The sequence below is a fragment of the Myotis yumanensis genome, unplaced genomic scaffold (assembly GCF_028538775.1).
Source record: "Myotis yumanensis isolate MYYU_CA2020_CCGP unplaced genomic scaffold, mMyoYum1.0.hap1 SCAF_1, whole genome shotgun sequence".
Classification (NCBI taxonomy): Eukaryota; Metazoa; Chordata; class Mammalia; order Chiroptera; family Vespertilionidae; genus Myotis; species Myotis yumanensis.
In genome coordinates, this window is record NW_027223752.1 from 118,138,572 (window position 1) to 118,155,307 (window position 16,736).

A 16,736-nucleotide genomic window follows, 5' to 3' on the forward strand; every position below is an offset into this window, starting at 1 on the left:
TTATGTCCACTTTTTAACACAATATTAACATTTTCTCATATTTCTAAAGCCCTATGTAATCAACTTCAAAAGTTATTTTCCTTGACCTTGTAAGAGAACTCTGGGCTGTAGAGGTTTCAGGTTTTCCTTCATCTTTATTTAATGCTGTCTTAAAAGAGCTAGACCTGTAGAACTTGTTTGATTTTCTTTAGCTCTGTTAAGTAATCCTTAGCTAACCCATGGTAAAGTACTTGGGCAGCTAGGAAGGTGATGGTATGGACACTGAACAAAGGCAACTTTAAATATATATATAATTTTTTTTCCAGAGAGGAAGGGAGAGATAGAAACATCAATGATAACAGAGAGATCATTGATTGGCTGCCTCCTGCATGCCCCACCCCCCAACTGGGGATCAAGCCCCCAACCCGGGCATGTACTCTGACCTGTAATCGATCTGTTACCTCCTGGTTCATAGATCAACACTCAATCAGTGAGCTACATTGGCCGGGCAAAGGCATCAGTGCCTTCTTCAAAGGCATTTTTTGTTGAATTTGCAGACTGATCTTGTGTTTTGAGCAACTTTTTCTTAATATTTTCTTTACTTCTTGCTCTCAGAACTAAAAGTGGAATAATAATTTTGTAATCCTCTTGATTTTCATCCCATTGCATATTTTAGAACACATGAGTTTAGTTAGCCTGAATACCCTTAGAACTTGCCCTCCACTTCCGCCTCACCTCAACACCAGGGCTAGATCAATAGTTTCTGTTTCTGATACAGCATGTCTTCCTTCTTTCTCCCCCAAATCAACTGAGAAATATGTCAGTTTATTGTCTCATGCTATTCAAAAGATAATGGCATATTTGCATAAAAAGCTAACATTAAAAAGCTTTAAAATACCACTTTTGTTGTGAAATACAACACATATAGAGAAGCACAGAAATATACATAAACAGATCTCACTCATTCATGGATAATAAAGACCATTACAAACTTTTGAACAATAATAGATACAGAGGCAGAGCTGCCTCAAACTGATTGCCAAACTGCAGTGGGAAGGCCAGAGAGGGTTGGGGGGCAGAAGGGAGGGGAGTAAGAGACCAACCGAAGGACTTGTATGCATGCATATAAGCATAACTAATGGACATAAGACACTGGGGGGTAAGGGAGGGCACGAGATTGTCAAGGGCGGGGGGGGGCGGGGTAGGACACATATGTAATACCGTTTGTAATACTTATTATAATATTTTTTTAAAAGAATAAATAATAAAAAAAGAAATATACATAAACATCTTAATCTATTTATATAAAAGCCTAAGCAACCGTTTCGGCAGAACCACCAGAACGACCAGTCGCTATGATGCACATTGACTTCCAGGGGCAAACGCTCAATGCAGGAGCTGCCCCCTGGTGGTCAGTGCACTCCCACAGGGGGAGTGCCGCTCAGCACTGCTACATCCCCCAAGGGGTCCTGGACTGCAAGAGGGATGTCCGACTGCCGGCTTAGGCCCGATCCCAGTGTTGTTCTCTGTAGAAGGCATTCAGTCTGAACAACTCAGTGACTCAGGGAAGCGCAGGGAACTCAGGGTCAGCTTGCCTCTGTGCTTGACTCACCCACTCAATGGTGTTCACAGGACAGATGGTGTTGGCCCAGCCCGTGCACGTGCAGCAGTTGCTGAAGCTCAAGCAGCAAGCCGTGCAGCAGCAGAAGGCCATCCAGCCACAAGCCAGCAGTCAGACATCCCCCGAGGGGTCCCAGACTGCAAGAGAGCACAGGCCGGGCTGAGGGACACCCCCCCCCCCCCAGTGCACTAATTTTGTGCACCAGGCCTCTAGTGAATTATAAAATGAACATCCACGTACCACTCACAATCAAGAAATAGAACATTGCCAGCACTCCCAAAAGCACCTCTTTTTCTTTCCAATCACAATCCTTTTTCTCCCCCAGAGGTGAGCAGTAACTTGAGTTTTATGTTACTTGCTCTCTTTTCTTTGTTGTTTTCCCACTAAAGGATGTATTCCTGAGCACTATAGTTTTGTTGTGTTTGTTTTCAGCTCTATATAAATGGAATCATATTATTCTGTATCTGACTTATTTCAGTCTTATTATGTATAAGACTTATCCATGTTGTGTTTAGTTGTAATTCATTTTTGTTACTGTATAGTATTCCAGGGTATATGTATACCACCATTTAACCATTTTCATGTTGGTAGACATTGGCTTGTGTTTTGGGAGTTATGAATAATGCTATTATGAATATTTTGATACATGTATTTTTTATGGACACATGCATGTATTTTTGTTGGGGAAATATAGGAGTGGAATTACTGGGTCATGATATATATGTATCATCAACTTTGGTACATAAAGTTGTGCTACAGTAGTAGTGTATGAAAGTTACCAATTGTTCCACTTCCTTGTCAACACTTACATTCCAGATTTCTTAATTTTAGCTACCTTTAGCAGTGTGTAATTGTGGTTTTAATTTGCACTTCTGTACCTTTAATGTGCTTAAGTACCTTTTTATAAGTATGTATTAGATATCCTTTTTTGAAGGACCTGTTCAAAGCTCTTGCCCATTTTTCTAATTGGCTTGCCTGTTTCTTCCTGATCTGTAGGAGTTCTTTATGAATTCTCAATGCAAGCCCTTTATTGGTTACTTCTGTTGCAAATTTCTTCTTCCACTTAGAGGTGCCATTAGATGAATCAGGAATTCTTTTTTTAAAAAAACCAGGAGTTCTTAATTTTAATGTAGTCTAAATTTTATCAGCCATTTCCTTAGGCTAGTACATTTTATGTCACGTTTAAGACATTTTTCACTACTTGATGTTATGAAGATAAGGTTTCTAAAAAGCTTTATATTTTTGCCCTTCATATTCATTTTCAATTATTACCAGGATTTTAATATTTTAATGCAATTATAAGTGTTATTTTTAAATTGTTATATTCTATTTGTTCCTCATGAAAGAAAAATACATTTGATTTTGGTGTTCACCTTGCTCAACTCACTTATTCTAATAATTTTGCTGTGACTCCTTTGGATTTCATACCTCTAGTCATATTGTTCATGAGTAACAATAGTTTCACTTGTTTTTTAATAGTTGATACGGTTTTGTTTTGTTTTTCCTTAGCTAGAACCTCCAGTACAGTGTTGAAAGGAAGTGATGATAAGGATCATTTTCACATTGCCCGATCTCAAAGGGAAGGCTTTAAAACTTTTACCACTAAATATGATGTTTGCTGTAGAATTTTTGTAGATGCTTTATGAGATAATTTTCCCTTCCATTCCTGGATTTCTGAGAATTGTTATTAGGATTTATTATTGAATGTTATGAAATACCTTTACTATGTCCATTTAGGTGTTCATAGACTTTTATGTTATAGACTAGAGGCCCGGTGCACGAAATTCATGCGGGTTCCCTCAGCCCAGTCTGCACCCTCTCCAATCCAGGACCCCTCGGGGGATGTCCGACCGCCGGTTTAGGCCCGGTCAGACATCCCTCACAATCCAGAACTGCTGGCTCCTAACTGCTCACCTGCCTGCCTGCCTGCCTGATCACCCCTCCTGGCCCCCCTGCCAGCCTGATCACCCCTAACTGCCTCTGCCTGCCAGTCTGTGCCCCCAACTGCCCCCAACTGCCAGCCTGGTTGTCCCCAACTGCCTCCCCCCACCAGCCTTGTCGCTCCTAACTGCCCCCCTGCCAGCCTGGTTGCCCTTAACTGCACCCCCCTGCCGACCTGGTCACCTCCAACTGCCCCCCCACACGGGCCTGGTCGCCCCTCACTGCCGGCCTGGTCACCCCCAAATATCCCCTCCTGCTGGACTGGTTGCCCCCAACTGCCCCCTCTGCCGGCTTGGTCTCCTTTCACAGCTTCCCCTGCCAACCTGGTCGCCCCCAGCTACCCCCCCTGCTAGCCTGGTCGCCCCTCACTGCCCTCCTCTGCTAGCCTGGTCACCCCTCACTGACCCCCCCTGCTGGCCTGGTTGCCCCATGCAGCCTGGTACTCATCGTTTGGTTTCCCTCACTAACCCCCCTGCCGACCTGGTCGCCCCACACAGCCTGTTCGGTCCTCCATTTGGTTGTGATGGCCCCTGGCTCTTTATATATATAGATATGTCGTATTATACCAAGTGTTTTTCTAATGTTAATCCATCATTGTACTACCGCAATAAATCCAACTTAGTCATGAGGTGATATCCTTCTTACATATTGCTTGATTTAGTTTATAGTAAGTTGTTTAGAGTTTTTGTACCTGTGTTGATGAGTAAAATTGTCTTATAATAGTTCTTACTTTTCATATCCTTGCCATGTCTTTGATTTTTAATCGATTTTAGAGAGAGGGGAAAGGAGAGGGAAAGAGAGACAGAAACACTGATAAGAGAAACATTAATCAGCTGCTTCCTGCACACCCCCCTACTAGGGATCAAGCTGGCAATCCAGGCAGATGCCCTGATCAAGAATTGAATTGGCAACCTCTTGGTGCGTGGGATGACACCCAACCAAGTCATACCAGCCAGGGCCATATTCTTGTTTTGTCTTTTTTTTTTTTTTTTTTTTTAATATATTTTATTGATCTTTTACAGAGAGGAAGGGAGAGAGATAGAGAGTTAGAAACATCGATGAGAGAGAAACATCGATCAGCTGCCTCCTGCACATCTCCTACTGGGGATGTGCCTGCAACCCAGGTACATGCCCTTGACCGGAATCGAACCTGGGACCCTTCAGTCCGCAGGCTGACGCTCTATCCACTGAGCCAAACCGGTTTCGGCTTCTTGTTGTGTCTTGATATCAAGGTTATGCTGCCCTCTAAGAATGAGTTGGGGAATAGTCCTTTTTATAATTCTGTAAAGAATTTGTGTGATTTGTATGTTATTTCTTCTTTTTTGCTAATGAAATCATGCAGGCCTAGAGTTTTCTATCTTGAAAGTATGAATTTATGGATTCAATTGATAAGATTATTCACTTTTTTGTATTTCTTTACTGACAGTATTAATTACTTGAATTTTCTTAGAATTTCTCCACTTATATTTTTGTATAAAATTTCAGATTTATTGACAAAGTTGTTCATAGTAGCCTCTTATCCTTTTTATGTCTATAAGTTTTGTATGATGTTCCTTTTTCATTGCTGCCTTTGGTTACTTGTGAATTCTCTCTATTTATCTTCATCTTGACAGGATTTTAACTTGTTTATTAGTCTTTTCAAAGAACTACATTTTGGATTTTGTCCTCTCTTTTCTAATGTTTATTTACTCTTCTCTTTATTTTTTTTCCTTTCCTTGAATTTATTTTGTTGTTCTTTATTTAGTTTGTTGTTCCTGGGGAAAAAATGCTTACTTTAAAATTTAACCTTTTCTATTTGTTGCTTATTAGAGAAAAATGCATATATAAAACTATAATTTAAAGGTAGGCAGGGTTAAACTGTATCCGACAGACTTTGATATTGTTGATTAATTAAAAATATTTTCTAATTTCCATTGTGATTTCTTCTTTGACTCTGAGTGTGTTAGAGGTCTATTTCTTAATATATAGGTGTTTTTAGTTTTCCCCTTATAATTGTGTTGTTAGCAAACTTATTTTAAATTACTTTAAAGGTCAGATAAATTATTTCAACCCTAAAAAATGCATTGTCTTTGCTGTATGTGCCTTAAAATAACGAGTATTTTATAGTTGTTAGATACTGAATTCTGTATGTCTGTTATTATCACTTTATTTTAAGTTGTTCAGATCCATAGCTTACTGATTTGTTTGTACACAGTTGTTTTCTCTGTGACGATTATAGCTTTGTCAATTTCTTTGAGTATTTTTGTCAATATTTTACTTTAAATTTATTTTTTTAAGTTTATTCCTTAAGTTGAACAACCTTTACACACAAAATAGATGGTTTAAGATTTTTAAGTGGAGCCCTGACCGGTTTGGCTCAGTGGATAGAGCGTCAGCCTGCGGACCAAAGGGTCCCGGGTTCGATTCCGGTCAAGGGCATGTACCTTGGTTGCGGGCACATCCCCAGTAGGGGGTGTGCAGGAGGCAGCTGATTGATGTTTCTCGCTCATTGATGTTCCTAACTCTCTATCCCTCTCCCTTCCTCTCTGTAAAAAATCAATAAAATATATTTTTAAAAAAATATTTTTAAGTGGAAAGAATTTTAGGACTTAAGAGGTTTTATGAGTCTGCTAATGTTTTAAGACCTGTGATGGCTGCGGCCAGATAGAAAAGTACTTTAAATTTCTGAAGCCATTTCTTCAGAAATGGATATTTGCAAATTTGGAAATAATGTTATATCTTCTTCATAATTTGAATTTTTGTCATTGTGAAATATCCCTCTTCATCACAGGTAACACTTCTTACCTTAAAGTTTACTTTGTCTAGAATTAAAATAGTGACACTAGTTTCCTTTTGATTAGACATGGTATGCCTTTTATTTCCATCCTTTTATTCTCTGCCTTTCTGAATTCTTATGTTTTATATGTGTCCCTTGTAGACTTCATATAGTTTGATTTTTTAAAAAAATACAGTCTGATAATCATCAAATTTTTAATTAGAGCATTTAATCAATTTACATTTAATGTAATCACTGATGTATTTGGATTTAAATCTATTATGATGTGCTTTTACTTTACCTGACACATGTTCCTTTTCTTTCTTGCCTTTTTGGTTCCTTTTTGCCTTTTTCTTTTGACTATTTTTTATTATTCCACTTTTTTCTTTTGTTAGTTTAAAAGGTTTTACACTCTTTTACGCTTCTTTTAGTCGTTAAACTAAAGGTTACAATAAAAATCCATTACCTACCAAAGTCTATTCATTGGTACTTTTATCTTTTTCCAAGATAATGCAAGAACTTTAATATGCTTTAGTTATGATATAGTTGCTGTTTGTATTTTAAATTATCTGTATATTTTTAATCCAATGTATTATTATTACGTTTTATGCAGTCACTTTTCATTTAGATTCACTCACATATTTACTATTTTCATTGTTCTTCATTCTCCCTCACTAACATTTCTTCTTGTGTCATTTTCTATCTCTTCTTTAGTGCGGGTCCGCTGGTGACAGATTCTCTTAGACTGACTAAAAATGTCTTCATTGCAATTGCATTCTTGAAAGTTGTTTTGCTATGTATAGAATTCTAGATTGGCAGTTACTTTTTTCTTTCATCACTTTGAAAATATCTATTTTCTGCTTCCATTGTTTCTATTGAAAAGTTGCTTCTTTATTGCAGCTACATTTTTTTTTCTTACTGCTTTTAAAATTTTCTCTTGCCTTTGATTTTTAGCAATTGTGTCTGGGTATGGACTTTTTAAGTGTATCTTTCTTATAGGTTGAAGGCTTTCTTTAGTCAGTAGGTTGACATCTTTAATTGGTCTTGAAAATGCTCTGCCATTATCTCATCAATATTTCTTCTACAGAATCGCTCTTCTCTCCTGATACACACACACACACACACACACACACATATAGTAGGTCTTTTTATTGTGTCCTGTTGTTTACCTTCTTTTCTGAATTTTTCCTGAAAATTTTTTGTTTTGTTTTGTTTTATTTTCTTCTGATCTAACTTCTGGTCCATTAATTCAACAATGTATTTCTGTCTCCTTCAGCATGGTTATTTTAAGTTTGTCTTATAGTACAATGTCTGGAATCATTGAAGGTTTCTGTTTTCTGTTGTTTTTACTGGTTTTCATTTACATTGTCTTGTATCCTTTTGTTCTTGGTTACCTTTGATTGTGTGTCAGACACAGTATTTAAAAAATTATTTCTAAAAATATTTTGAGGCCTGAGATGATGTTTCTTTCCTCTAAATAGTATTTTTACTTTTTCTGCCAGGTGCTAGGGCACTAAAAATCTGGCTTACTTTAATTCAATTTCGGGATTACAATTTTCTGGACTATTCAGCTGACTTGAAGATAGGCTGCAGTGTCTGCAAGGACTATTATAATTTCAGTTTACCCTGAGATCTAGGATATAAATCTTGGGGATCCCTGTGTCAGGCATGGAGCCCACACCCTTGTGCGGTTCTGGACTCCCACTTTTATTCTCTACCCCATGGGTTGGCAGACTCTTTCTGAAAAGGACAAGAGAGTAAATATTTTAGGCTTTGTAGACCTTACAGTTTTAGTTGCAACAATTAATGCTGCCATTGTTCTGCAGAAGAGCCATAGATAATGTGTGAATTAATGAGAATGAATATATTCCAATAAAACTTTTTTTACAAAATCAGGCACAAGGCCAGATTTGACCCCTGATATAGTCTGTCAGAAGCTCTGTTCAGACTCTCAGCCACCTTTTCTTAAATTTAGATTAGCCCGAAGTGCTGGGCTAGCCTTTCCTTGGCCTACCTTGTTAGCTCTCTGGTGCCTTTAAGAATATGTTGGGTTTTTTGTGTTTTTGGTCCAGTTGTTCTTGGCACTCCTGCTGAGATAATCTGAAATACCTAATCTGCCATTATCAGGAGCTAAAGTTATATATAAAGTAACCAATTTAAAAGTAATAAGAATTTTTTTCCCCCTCTGATCTCAAGAAAGAAATTTCTTGAGTTGTTCTCAGAGAATCTCTCTCACCAGCACCCTGTGATATAGACATGATTTTTTTTTTAAGTGAAACTGAGTTTCGGGACATGTTTTTATAGTCTTCCTAGAGAGATTGTGCATTCCACAGTTAAAGGTGAAGAGCATTGTTATCCATCAGAACTTTATGTGATGATGGAAATGTTCTATATCTGCACTGTTCAATATGGTAGCTTCTAACCACCTGTGACTATTGAGAACTTGCAATGTCGCTAGTGAAAATGCAGAACTAAATTTTTACTTATTTAATTTTAATTGATTTACATTTAAATAGCCATGTATGGATATTTAGTTTGGAGTGGATGCAGCCTATATTTACAAGAAGAATCACATCCCACTACACAATGTGTCCTTATACTCCCACGTGCTGAAGTATTCATTTCCCAGTGCTCTTGAAAGAAATATTTAATCTAAATGTATTTGATGGATGGTATCTCACTAAGTATCTTGGGCCTTACAGAATTTATTTCTAACATTTATTTCTAACATTCACCTGGTATGATGGAAGTACTCTTGTTATCCTAAATGGGTCATGTAAAACTGATGTAGGCACTCAATTTACTTTAAACATATATTTTTCTTTGTAGGGAAAGGGGTGTCTTCGTCGAGGAAACTATGCAAGTCCATCCTCTCCTGTTGTAGTTCGGTTGCCCTCTATGTCTGATGTCCCAGAAGAGACCTTGACTAGTGAGGCAGCCATGGAGATGGACATCACAGAACAGCAGCAAGCAGCTATGCAGCAGGAGGAGAGAGTGCTGACTGAACAGATTGAGAACCTACAGAAAGAGAAGTGAGTTTCCAGGAGGAAAGAGAATCACCAGTTTATTTGTTTTCATTTCCTTCCTTCTGTCCTTTATATTTCCTTATTTATTAAGTATCTCCTATGAGTCAAGCACTGTATCATCAGGTGATACAGAGGATGTGGAGATGACAAAGATACGTTGCCTGAAGGAAGCTCCGTGAGCATGGAGACTTGAAGCTGCTACAGTGATGATTCTAGACAGGCTGACTGGGACAGTGTATGTCAAGGAATCTTAGCCGAGATTCTAACAGGTCAGAGACCAGCTTCGGTGAACAGATTTATCTTGAAAAGGGGGAATAAAGATTCGCAGTCTAAGACAAAGTCCCTTCTCAGAATGGGCATTATTCAGAACTCCATGAAGGAAGGATGTTGTCTACTGGTCAATATAGCCATGGGGCCAGCAACTAGATAGTCAGAGTAGGGCAGCAACACTAATGGGTGCTGGAATACTGGGTAGAAAAATTGGTTGTAATTTAGGGGAGGGACAAATAAGTAGCTTTGTAACCTTTGCTGTCACTGGAGCAAAAATGGTAACAATACATCTTGGGGATAATATGAACATCCCATGGTTCTCCCTGAAGGTACCATGTACTGATCTTGACTGATGATGTTGACTCTTTAGTTTTAAGGGGATTTTTGTTCCTGAGTTCCAGAATCCCAGGTCTGAGAGCTTGATTCATGTGGGGATATGAGTCTGTTAAAGTACTTTTTGTTTGCCAGGCTTGAGTCTAGAATTTAGGCAAGCTAAAAAAGCAGCTGGAGCTCAGCTTGGCAGAACATGATAAAGCAAAAGTAAGGTACATTGTCTGGGCTATTTGATACAAGAATGATCTAAAAAGAAGACCTAACTCAGCTCTGATGAAAATGGTATTGGAGATATTGAAGGATGAATAGGAATTTGTAGGAAGGGGAAAATCTCTAGAGAAGAAAAAGTATGAGCACTGTCTCAGAGGTGTGAATACACATGGCTTATGACAGTGGTAATTGCAGCAATGAGATTATCTTTGAAATGACTGTCTAAGCTAGGTAGTGGAAGTGAAGCTTAAAGGGCTTTGAAAGGGAGGAGATGAAAAAGGAAGTAAGAATTGGAATGACAAGGAGTTTGTGGGCAAGTAGAGTATGCGTTAGATTCAGAGCTGGTATAATTCCAGATCTTCCCATTGGAGAAAGTTGCCTATATAAAGTGGAGGGAAGGCTGTTAGAAGTTGCAGACATAAAGGAACTTTGGTGGTAGGGTATTATAGTGAGCGGTTACAAAGATATTGATTGAAGTAGATTAGGGTGATATCAGGCAGTAGTTGGAAAAGCAAGATTAGGAGCCATGTACCAAAGACTTCAGGGACTGAGGGGGCATGACTGAGATAGGTAAGTGATTGATGAAGAGGAGAAGAAAATATGATAAGTGGAGATGGCTTAAGCTTCAAGGACAGAAAAGATCAAGTCAGTGTTTTACTTCATCCAGAGGTTTCTCTGTAGTCAAGGTAGAGAATATAGTAAAGTTTCATGGAAAATAGTTAAAGAGCTGGAAGGAATCTTAGAGATGATCTAGTTTAACCTCTTTGTTTTGTGGATGAGGAAACAGGACCAGAGAGAAGAAAGTTCCTTCCTTTGGCATTATAAACGAGTTTAGAGTGAATGTGAAAAAAACATGATATATATTTCAGAGAGGAAGGGAGAGGGAGAGTGAGATAGAAATATCAATGATGAGAGAGAATCATTGATTGGCTGCCTCCTGCACACCCCCAACTGGGGATCAAGCCCGCAACCCAGGTATGTGCCCTTGACCAGAATTGAACCTGGGACCCTTCAGTCCACAGCCCCATGCTCTATCCACTGAGCCAAACCAGGTAAGGGCTAGAGTAAATTTAGAACACTAATCTGATTATTAGATCTTACAGCTTTGGCATCTTTCCCTACCTCACCATTGGCCCTTTTATGGGTCCAGCCTTTGCTGCATTTTGTCTTTTAGTACATACAGTGTTAGCCTTCACCATTACTATGGCTTTCAGAGCCTTATCACCACCCTGATTGGGAACAGTAAGAAATGTAACTGGTTTTGCTACTTAAATTCCTGACTTTTATGGAAGGTCTTTTCTCCTGTTGACTTCCTTCCACTTCTTATCAAATACTAATGGATTTCTTGATTGTATCTTACAGGGAGGAGCTAACATTTGAGATGCTTATACTGGAACCCCGTGCCTCTGATGATGAAACCCTTGAGTCTGAGGCCTCCATTGGGACTGCCGATAGCTCAGAAAACTTAAATATTGAGTCTGAAGGTGCCATCTCTGAGAAATCAGGTAAATGAACATGTTAGTGCAAAGGAGGATTAAGGATTCCCAAGCTAAGACAGAGTCCTAAGGAGTTGGAAAATAATGATCTTTGTGAACCTTTTATATAAATTATTCATTAGATGAAGCCTTCAATGTAATGTAGCTTTTGGTAATTTAATGTTTTCTCTAGTATTTACTTTGCCAAAGAGAAAAGCCAATAATCACAACAATGTTGTCTTACTGACCCATGATCCATTTTCTAAGAGTGGGTAGTTTAAAATGACAGTGACAATTGTAGGCATCTCCTAATGGCATAGTCAAATCCCAGACTTCATTGGAGTTGATTCTGAAATGATGTGTGTAGAAATGGATGGTGAGCTCTTTTTGAGTTATGTGTGTGCACAAAGTAGTTTAGCCTGGACCCTCCAAATCTAGCCCACCTCATTTCACGTGTGAATAGTCATGCCTGTTCATTATATAATGATATGCTTTAGAGGGAACTGTCATTTACAGCTTTGGTCTCTTCTCTGGATTAGAGAGAAGCTTGGCTCTTAGCTCCCTGAGGGCAGCTGGCAAGTCTGCACCTTCTAGCAAGTTGAGAAAGCAGCTAAAAAAGCAGCACGACTCTTTGGATTCAGTGGACTCTTCAGTCTCTTCTCATGGGACCAGAAAACGATTTCAGATTTATTCCAAATCTCCATTCTACCGAGCTGGCTCAGCTGGTGAGGCCCTGGAAATGGAGGGACCATTGGGCCTGACCAAATCCCTAGAAGACAGACCTCAGTTCATCAGCAGAGGAACCTTCAACCCTGAAAAGGGCAAACAAAAATTAAAGAATGTGAAAAACTCACCTCAGAAAACCAAAGAGACCCCAGAGGGGACCGTGGGGTCTGGCCACAGGAAAACTGTGGACCCAGACTGCAGCTCCACCCAACAGCCAGCTCTCTTTGGAAATAATGAGTTTATGGTCTGAACTAGCAGATGTATATTCCTTCATAGCTGCAGAGTAGTAAACACATCTCATTTTTAGGCCTCTTCTCATTGCCTCGTCCACAATAGTCCATTCTAAGTGAGGTCCAGCCTCTTGCCCAAGCATACAACCAAGACCTGTTGTGCTAAATTCCTGGGCCTCCTGTGGAAGTGGAAAGGCCTCCTTGAAGCCTGCCGGGATGGTGCCAGCTGTGCCTTGGCTGCAGTATTTGACCAGAGATTTCACTAACAAAGCCACCTAGCTAGGACTTGGGGATTTGGGTCAGTCGTGGAGGTCTTGTAGTTGCCTCTCTTCCATCCTCTTTTCCCTTTCCAGAGGTGGGTGTGGAACTGGTGAGCACATTGTGGGCCTGAGGGGCGCATTGATTTCTGGCCTTGGAAGAAAACATGTAAATCTTTCTTAACCGTGTAAGCAAAAGCCTTTCAGTTTATTTTGGGATAGTTAGGAGCTGGGGTAGAATATACTTTTTTCCCCCAAGGATTTATAAAAAAAGGCTAAGCCCTCTAATTTAAGATTTTTTTGAAAAACACTTCATGTTATATTCTGGGGAAAGTAAAAAGGCAATTGTTCCCATTAAGCCATCAGAGCATGTCTCAGACCTCTGGTTACACAATGAAGAAGAGAGTAGAAGTCTTGTTTTTTTATGATATTTGATGTAATAATAATCAATGCTGGTTTAACTTCTAGTTAGTTCCTGCCAAATATATTGCATGGGCTGAAGTTTCAGTAGCCATACTGTTCTCATATTCTCTGGTCCTAGGATCAGTTTCCTCTAATTTTCTTAAATGACCCAGAGATATGGTGTAGATTGAACTGAAGATCACATATTCATCTGCTGGTAGATTTCAACCTAGAACTCAAAGACAAATGACCAATTAATCAATTCTCTCAAAACATTCACAACACAATACTACATGAATAAGTGTTACAGAAAGCTGCCAAAAAATAAGAGAGAACTTTTTCAGATGACCCATCTAACTTATTTTTTCCTCAGACCATCAGTATTAAATAGACTTTTTTAAAAATCAAGGACTACTTGAAGCTACTTTTGTTAATATTCTGGTTACTGAAGTTTACTGTAAATATAAATGTATAGTATGCATATTTCTTTTTCACCTTATGCTTCCCTCCTCCCATGGAATTTCTTCCTAAGATTAGGGATCATTGAACAGGGAGGTGAGAGCCACACATCCCTGGGTTGAGGGACAAGTCACAAGTCAAACCATCTTCACCACTAGGTGTCTCCGTACACATGAGTTATAATAGCATTTTAAGCTTCTTAGCATCAGTAGGATTCAAAATCTATTTCTGCTATTTATATATAATATATGAGAAATGAAACATGCTCCTCTTTCTTGAGATAAATATGTGAAAATGTTTATTTTTAAAGTTACTAAATGGATCTTGTCTAACTACCACATGCACTGTTACCTGAATTTTGGTTATTCTTCCTTTTAATGCTTTTTGAATTTGAAGTTACAGAACTATTAAGACATGTTAAGGCAGAGTCTCTCCTGTTACATGACACTGAACCTCATGCCACTGCCAAAGTGGTGGTTGTCGAACTCCAGAGATGAGACTTGGAACATCATTCTGAGTGGCAGCTAAAGGCAGCAGGAGTCTTCTCTGTCCCTGGTTTGGGTTCCAAAATGAGCTAGGAAAAGGGATCTTTATAAATCCCCAGAATGATGATGGTTAGTGAATAAATGTTCCCTTTTATATACCCCGCAAACATCTGCCACCTTGTCCAGGCTGTCCTGAGGAGTCATAAATGTAAAGCCTTTAAAAATCTGAATTTCGGAAAGTTTCCCAGAGGAAAACCTAATTCATCCCCAGCATGGCTGTGTGAAAGTGGGATTGCTGCTGCCTTGGTGCCGCTGCCAGACTGCAGGTCTGTGTCAGTGTTCTTGGGAGAGTAGCATTCTGCTGGGCATGACTGCTGCTCTTCACTTGCCAGGCATTGGTCAATACCATACAAAAGGAGAGAGTACCCTTATTGCACAGTTTCCTTTGGCCCAGAGGAATGGCCTGCAGAACACATCTTGGCATGTTCTTCTAAATTTTTGTGGATTTTTATTGTTTTTGCAAAATAAGTTTTGGCAATTAAAAAACAACTCGTATAGGACGTTTTATAGGAACTTGACAATGGATGTTAAGAGACTTTATAATTTTTCTCAGGGACTTGAAACCTGAATTTGGATAAAGTTAAATAAAAAATATTGCTTTTCAGTTGCTAGATTTGTGGATTTCTAGTCATTTAACAAGCTGCCAGAATGGAGGGTGGTAGGGAGGAGAGAGCCACACAATTGCAAAAATGCAGAGCAAGTGTGGGACCCTCCTTTTGAAGGAAGGAAAGCTGCTATTCTCATGGGATAATAGGTGTTGTGGGCCTGATACAGAGATGATGCCATAACTCTCAAAAACTGTCAGAACCAAGTGTTCTGTCTCCCTCCATTTGATCTTAACTGGTTCTCTCCCTGGTTATGTCACCACAAACTGATGCTGTATGCATTGCAACCACTTATGATTAAGATATTTAACCTTAACATGTGTCACATCTGTATTTTCTATTGCTTTGCATGTTTACTTTGATCTCAAATGCCTCAAAGAAAATGCCTGCATGGCAGCAGCAGGATGGCCCCATACTTGGAGCCCATACTCCAAATTGAAGAGCATTCTGTTCTATCACACATTCCTGGCCCCAAACAAAGCCTGGATTTCAATTTTCCCCAGTGAAACCAACACATCCCTTACCATGAAAAATGTGATAGCATCAGAAAAGTCTAATTTGGATCACATTGGGTGCCACAAAGTGAAGCAAATGATTATAACAGCAAAACAGGAAAGGTTCAGGGAGGTGGTATGCTTAGTTTGTAATGCACTTTGTACTTCCTGCCATTTTAATTATTTTCCCACTCTGGGCTTCTGAAAACACTAGGGGAGGTACGCCTTCCTGTAGGAGCCTTGCAGAGGCAAGGGACCCAGGTCAGGGAAGGGGATCCCAGAGCCCTGCCTTCTCATTCCTCAGAAACCAGCTGCAGCTCTCCACTCACCTCTGCTGGGAGGCTAGAAGGGACTTCCCTGTTCTATCATGAGAGGGTTTTCACTGTCAGAGACAAAGGATCCCAGAAACCTGCTGAAAAGAGGAAGTCCAGCGGAGTGCTGCAGGCCCCCTTCAGTGCCTGTGGGCCTTGATGTCTTTAAAATTGTGACTAATGACTGTGTCCATTTCACAAGCACTTTGGTAAACCAGAGAGAAGAAAGTGTTCTCAGGATGTGTTCAAAGCTAAGAGTTTTAATTTTAAAGAGAAACACAGTCCAAACAGCTTTCCTCATCCTCCTCTCCTTTTTTTTTTCCCCCTTAATGGGGAGCTGGATATGGGACATGCATCATTCTATGTTGAAAAATGCATCTGTCACCCATAATTTTGTGATAACTTCTCAGCCCTGTTCCCCAACGCCATGCTAGCCTTGGTTGTAAAATTCTTCGGTATTTGTGGGAGTCCTTTGTCTTTTCTAAGCCCCTAAAATACTTTTAACCACTTTTTTTCTGGAACCATTCCCACGTTTGATTTGGTGTTCAACAGTAACAGCAAAATGATGAGTGTGGACATGGACCTATTAGGTTTTGTTGATCTCTTGGTTGAAACTTAAAAAAAAAAAAAAAAAAAAAAAAAAAGCCCCACCAAGGGGCCTATCACCTTGCTATCCATCCATACTTAATACCTATTTATCTGTCTTCCTAGGTCATATAAAAGTTGCACCTTTTGAACCATGTAATTGTATTTAACTAGGGGAAAGGTGTATACTACAGATTAGTATTATATTATTTTAATGGGTTTAAATAATTTATAAGTATGCTGAGTGTAAATTTTTAAAAGACTATGTATTGTAAAAGGACATATCCTGTGAAATATATTTTACTGTTAAACAGAATAATTCTATAAGAAGAATGATTTATCTCACCCATGGAATTGACTACATTCCTAATACCATCACCAGGCGCTTTGTAATTTCCCTTTGCTTTTGGGGAGTGTGGGGGAGCAAGATATCATCTGTATAGAGTCCAGTTTGTGTCACTCAAGATATGCGCTGTATGGCTACACAAAAGCAGCTTGATGAACAAATCACT

General features: G+C 39.2%; 1 protein-coding gene across 9 annotated transcripts in view; it reads left to right on the forward strand.

The window, feature by feature from the left end:
• MYO9A (myosin IXA) overlaps positions 1-16,310 on the forward strand; it is a 429,988-nt gene extending 413,678 nt beyond the window's left edge. For 8 of the 9 annotated variants that reach the window (XM_070431053.1, XM_070431061.1, XM_070431045.1 and 5 more), the window contains 3 exons: positions 9,126-9,328; positions 11,498-11,640; positions 12,150-16,310. In XM_070431053.1, coding sequence (XP_070287154.1) covers positions 9,126-9,328; positions 11,498-11,640; positions 12,150-12,586 — 783 coding nt within the window. In that variant the 3' untranslated portion in view covers positions 12,587-16,310. Of the gene's footprint in view, positions 1-9,125; positions 9,329-11,497; positions 11,641-12,149 lie in introns of those variants that run through there. The other variant, XM_070431118.1, reaches the window with a different exon arrangement.
• The last annotated feature ends 426 nt before the right edge of the window (positions 16,311-16,736 follow it).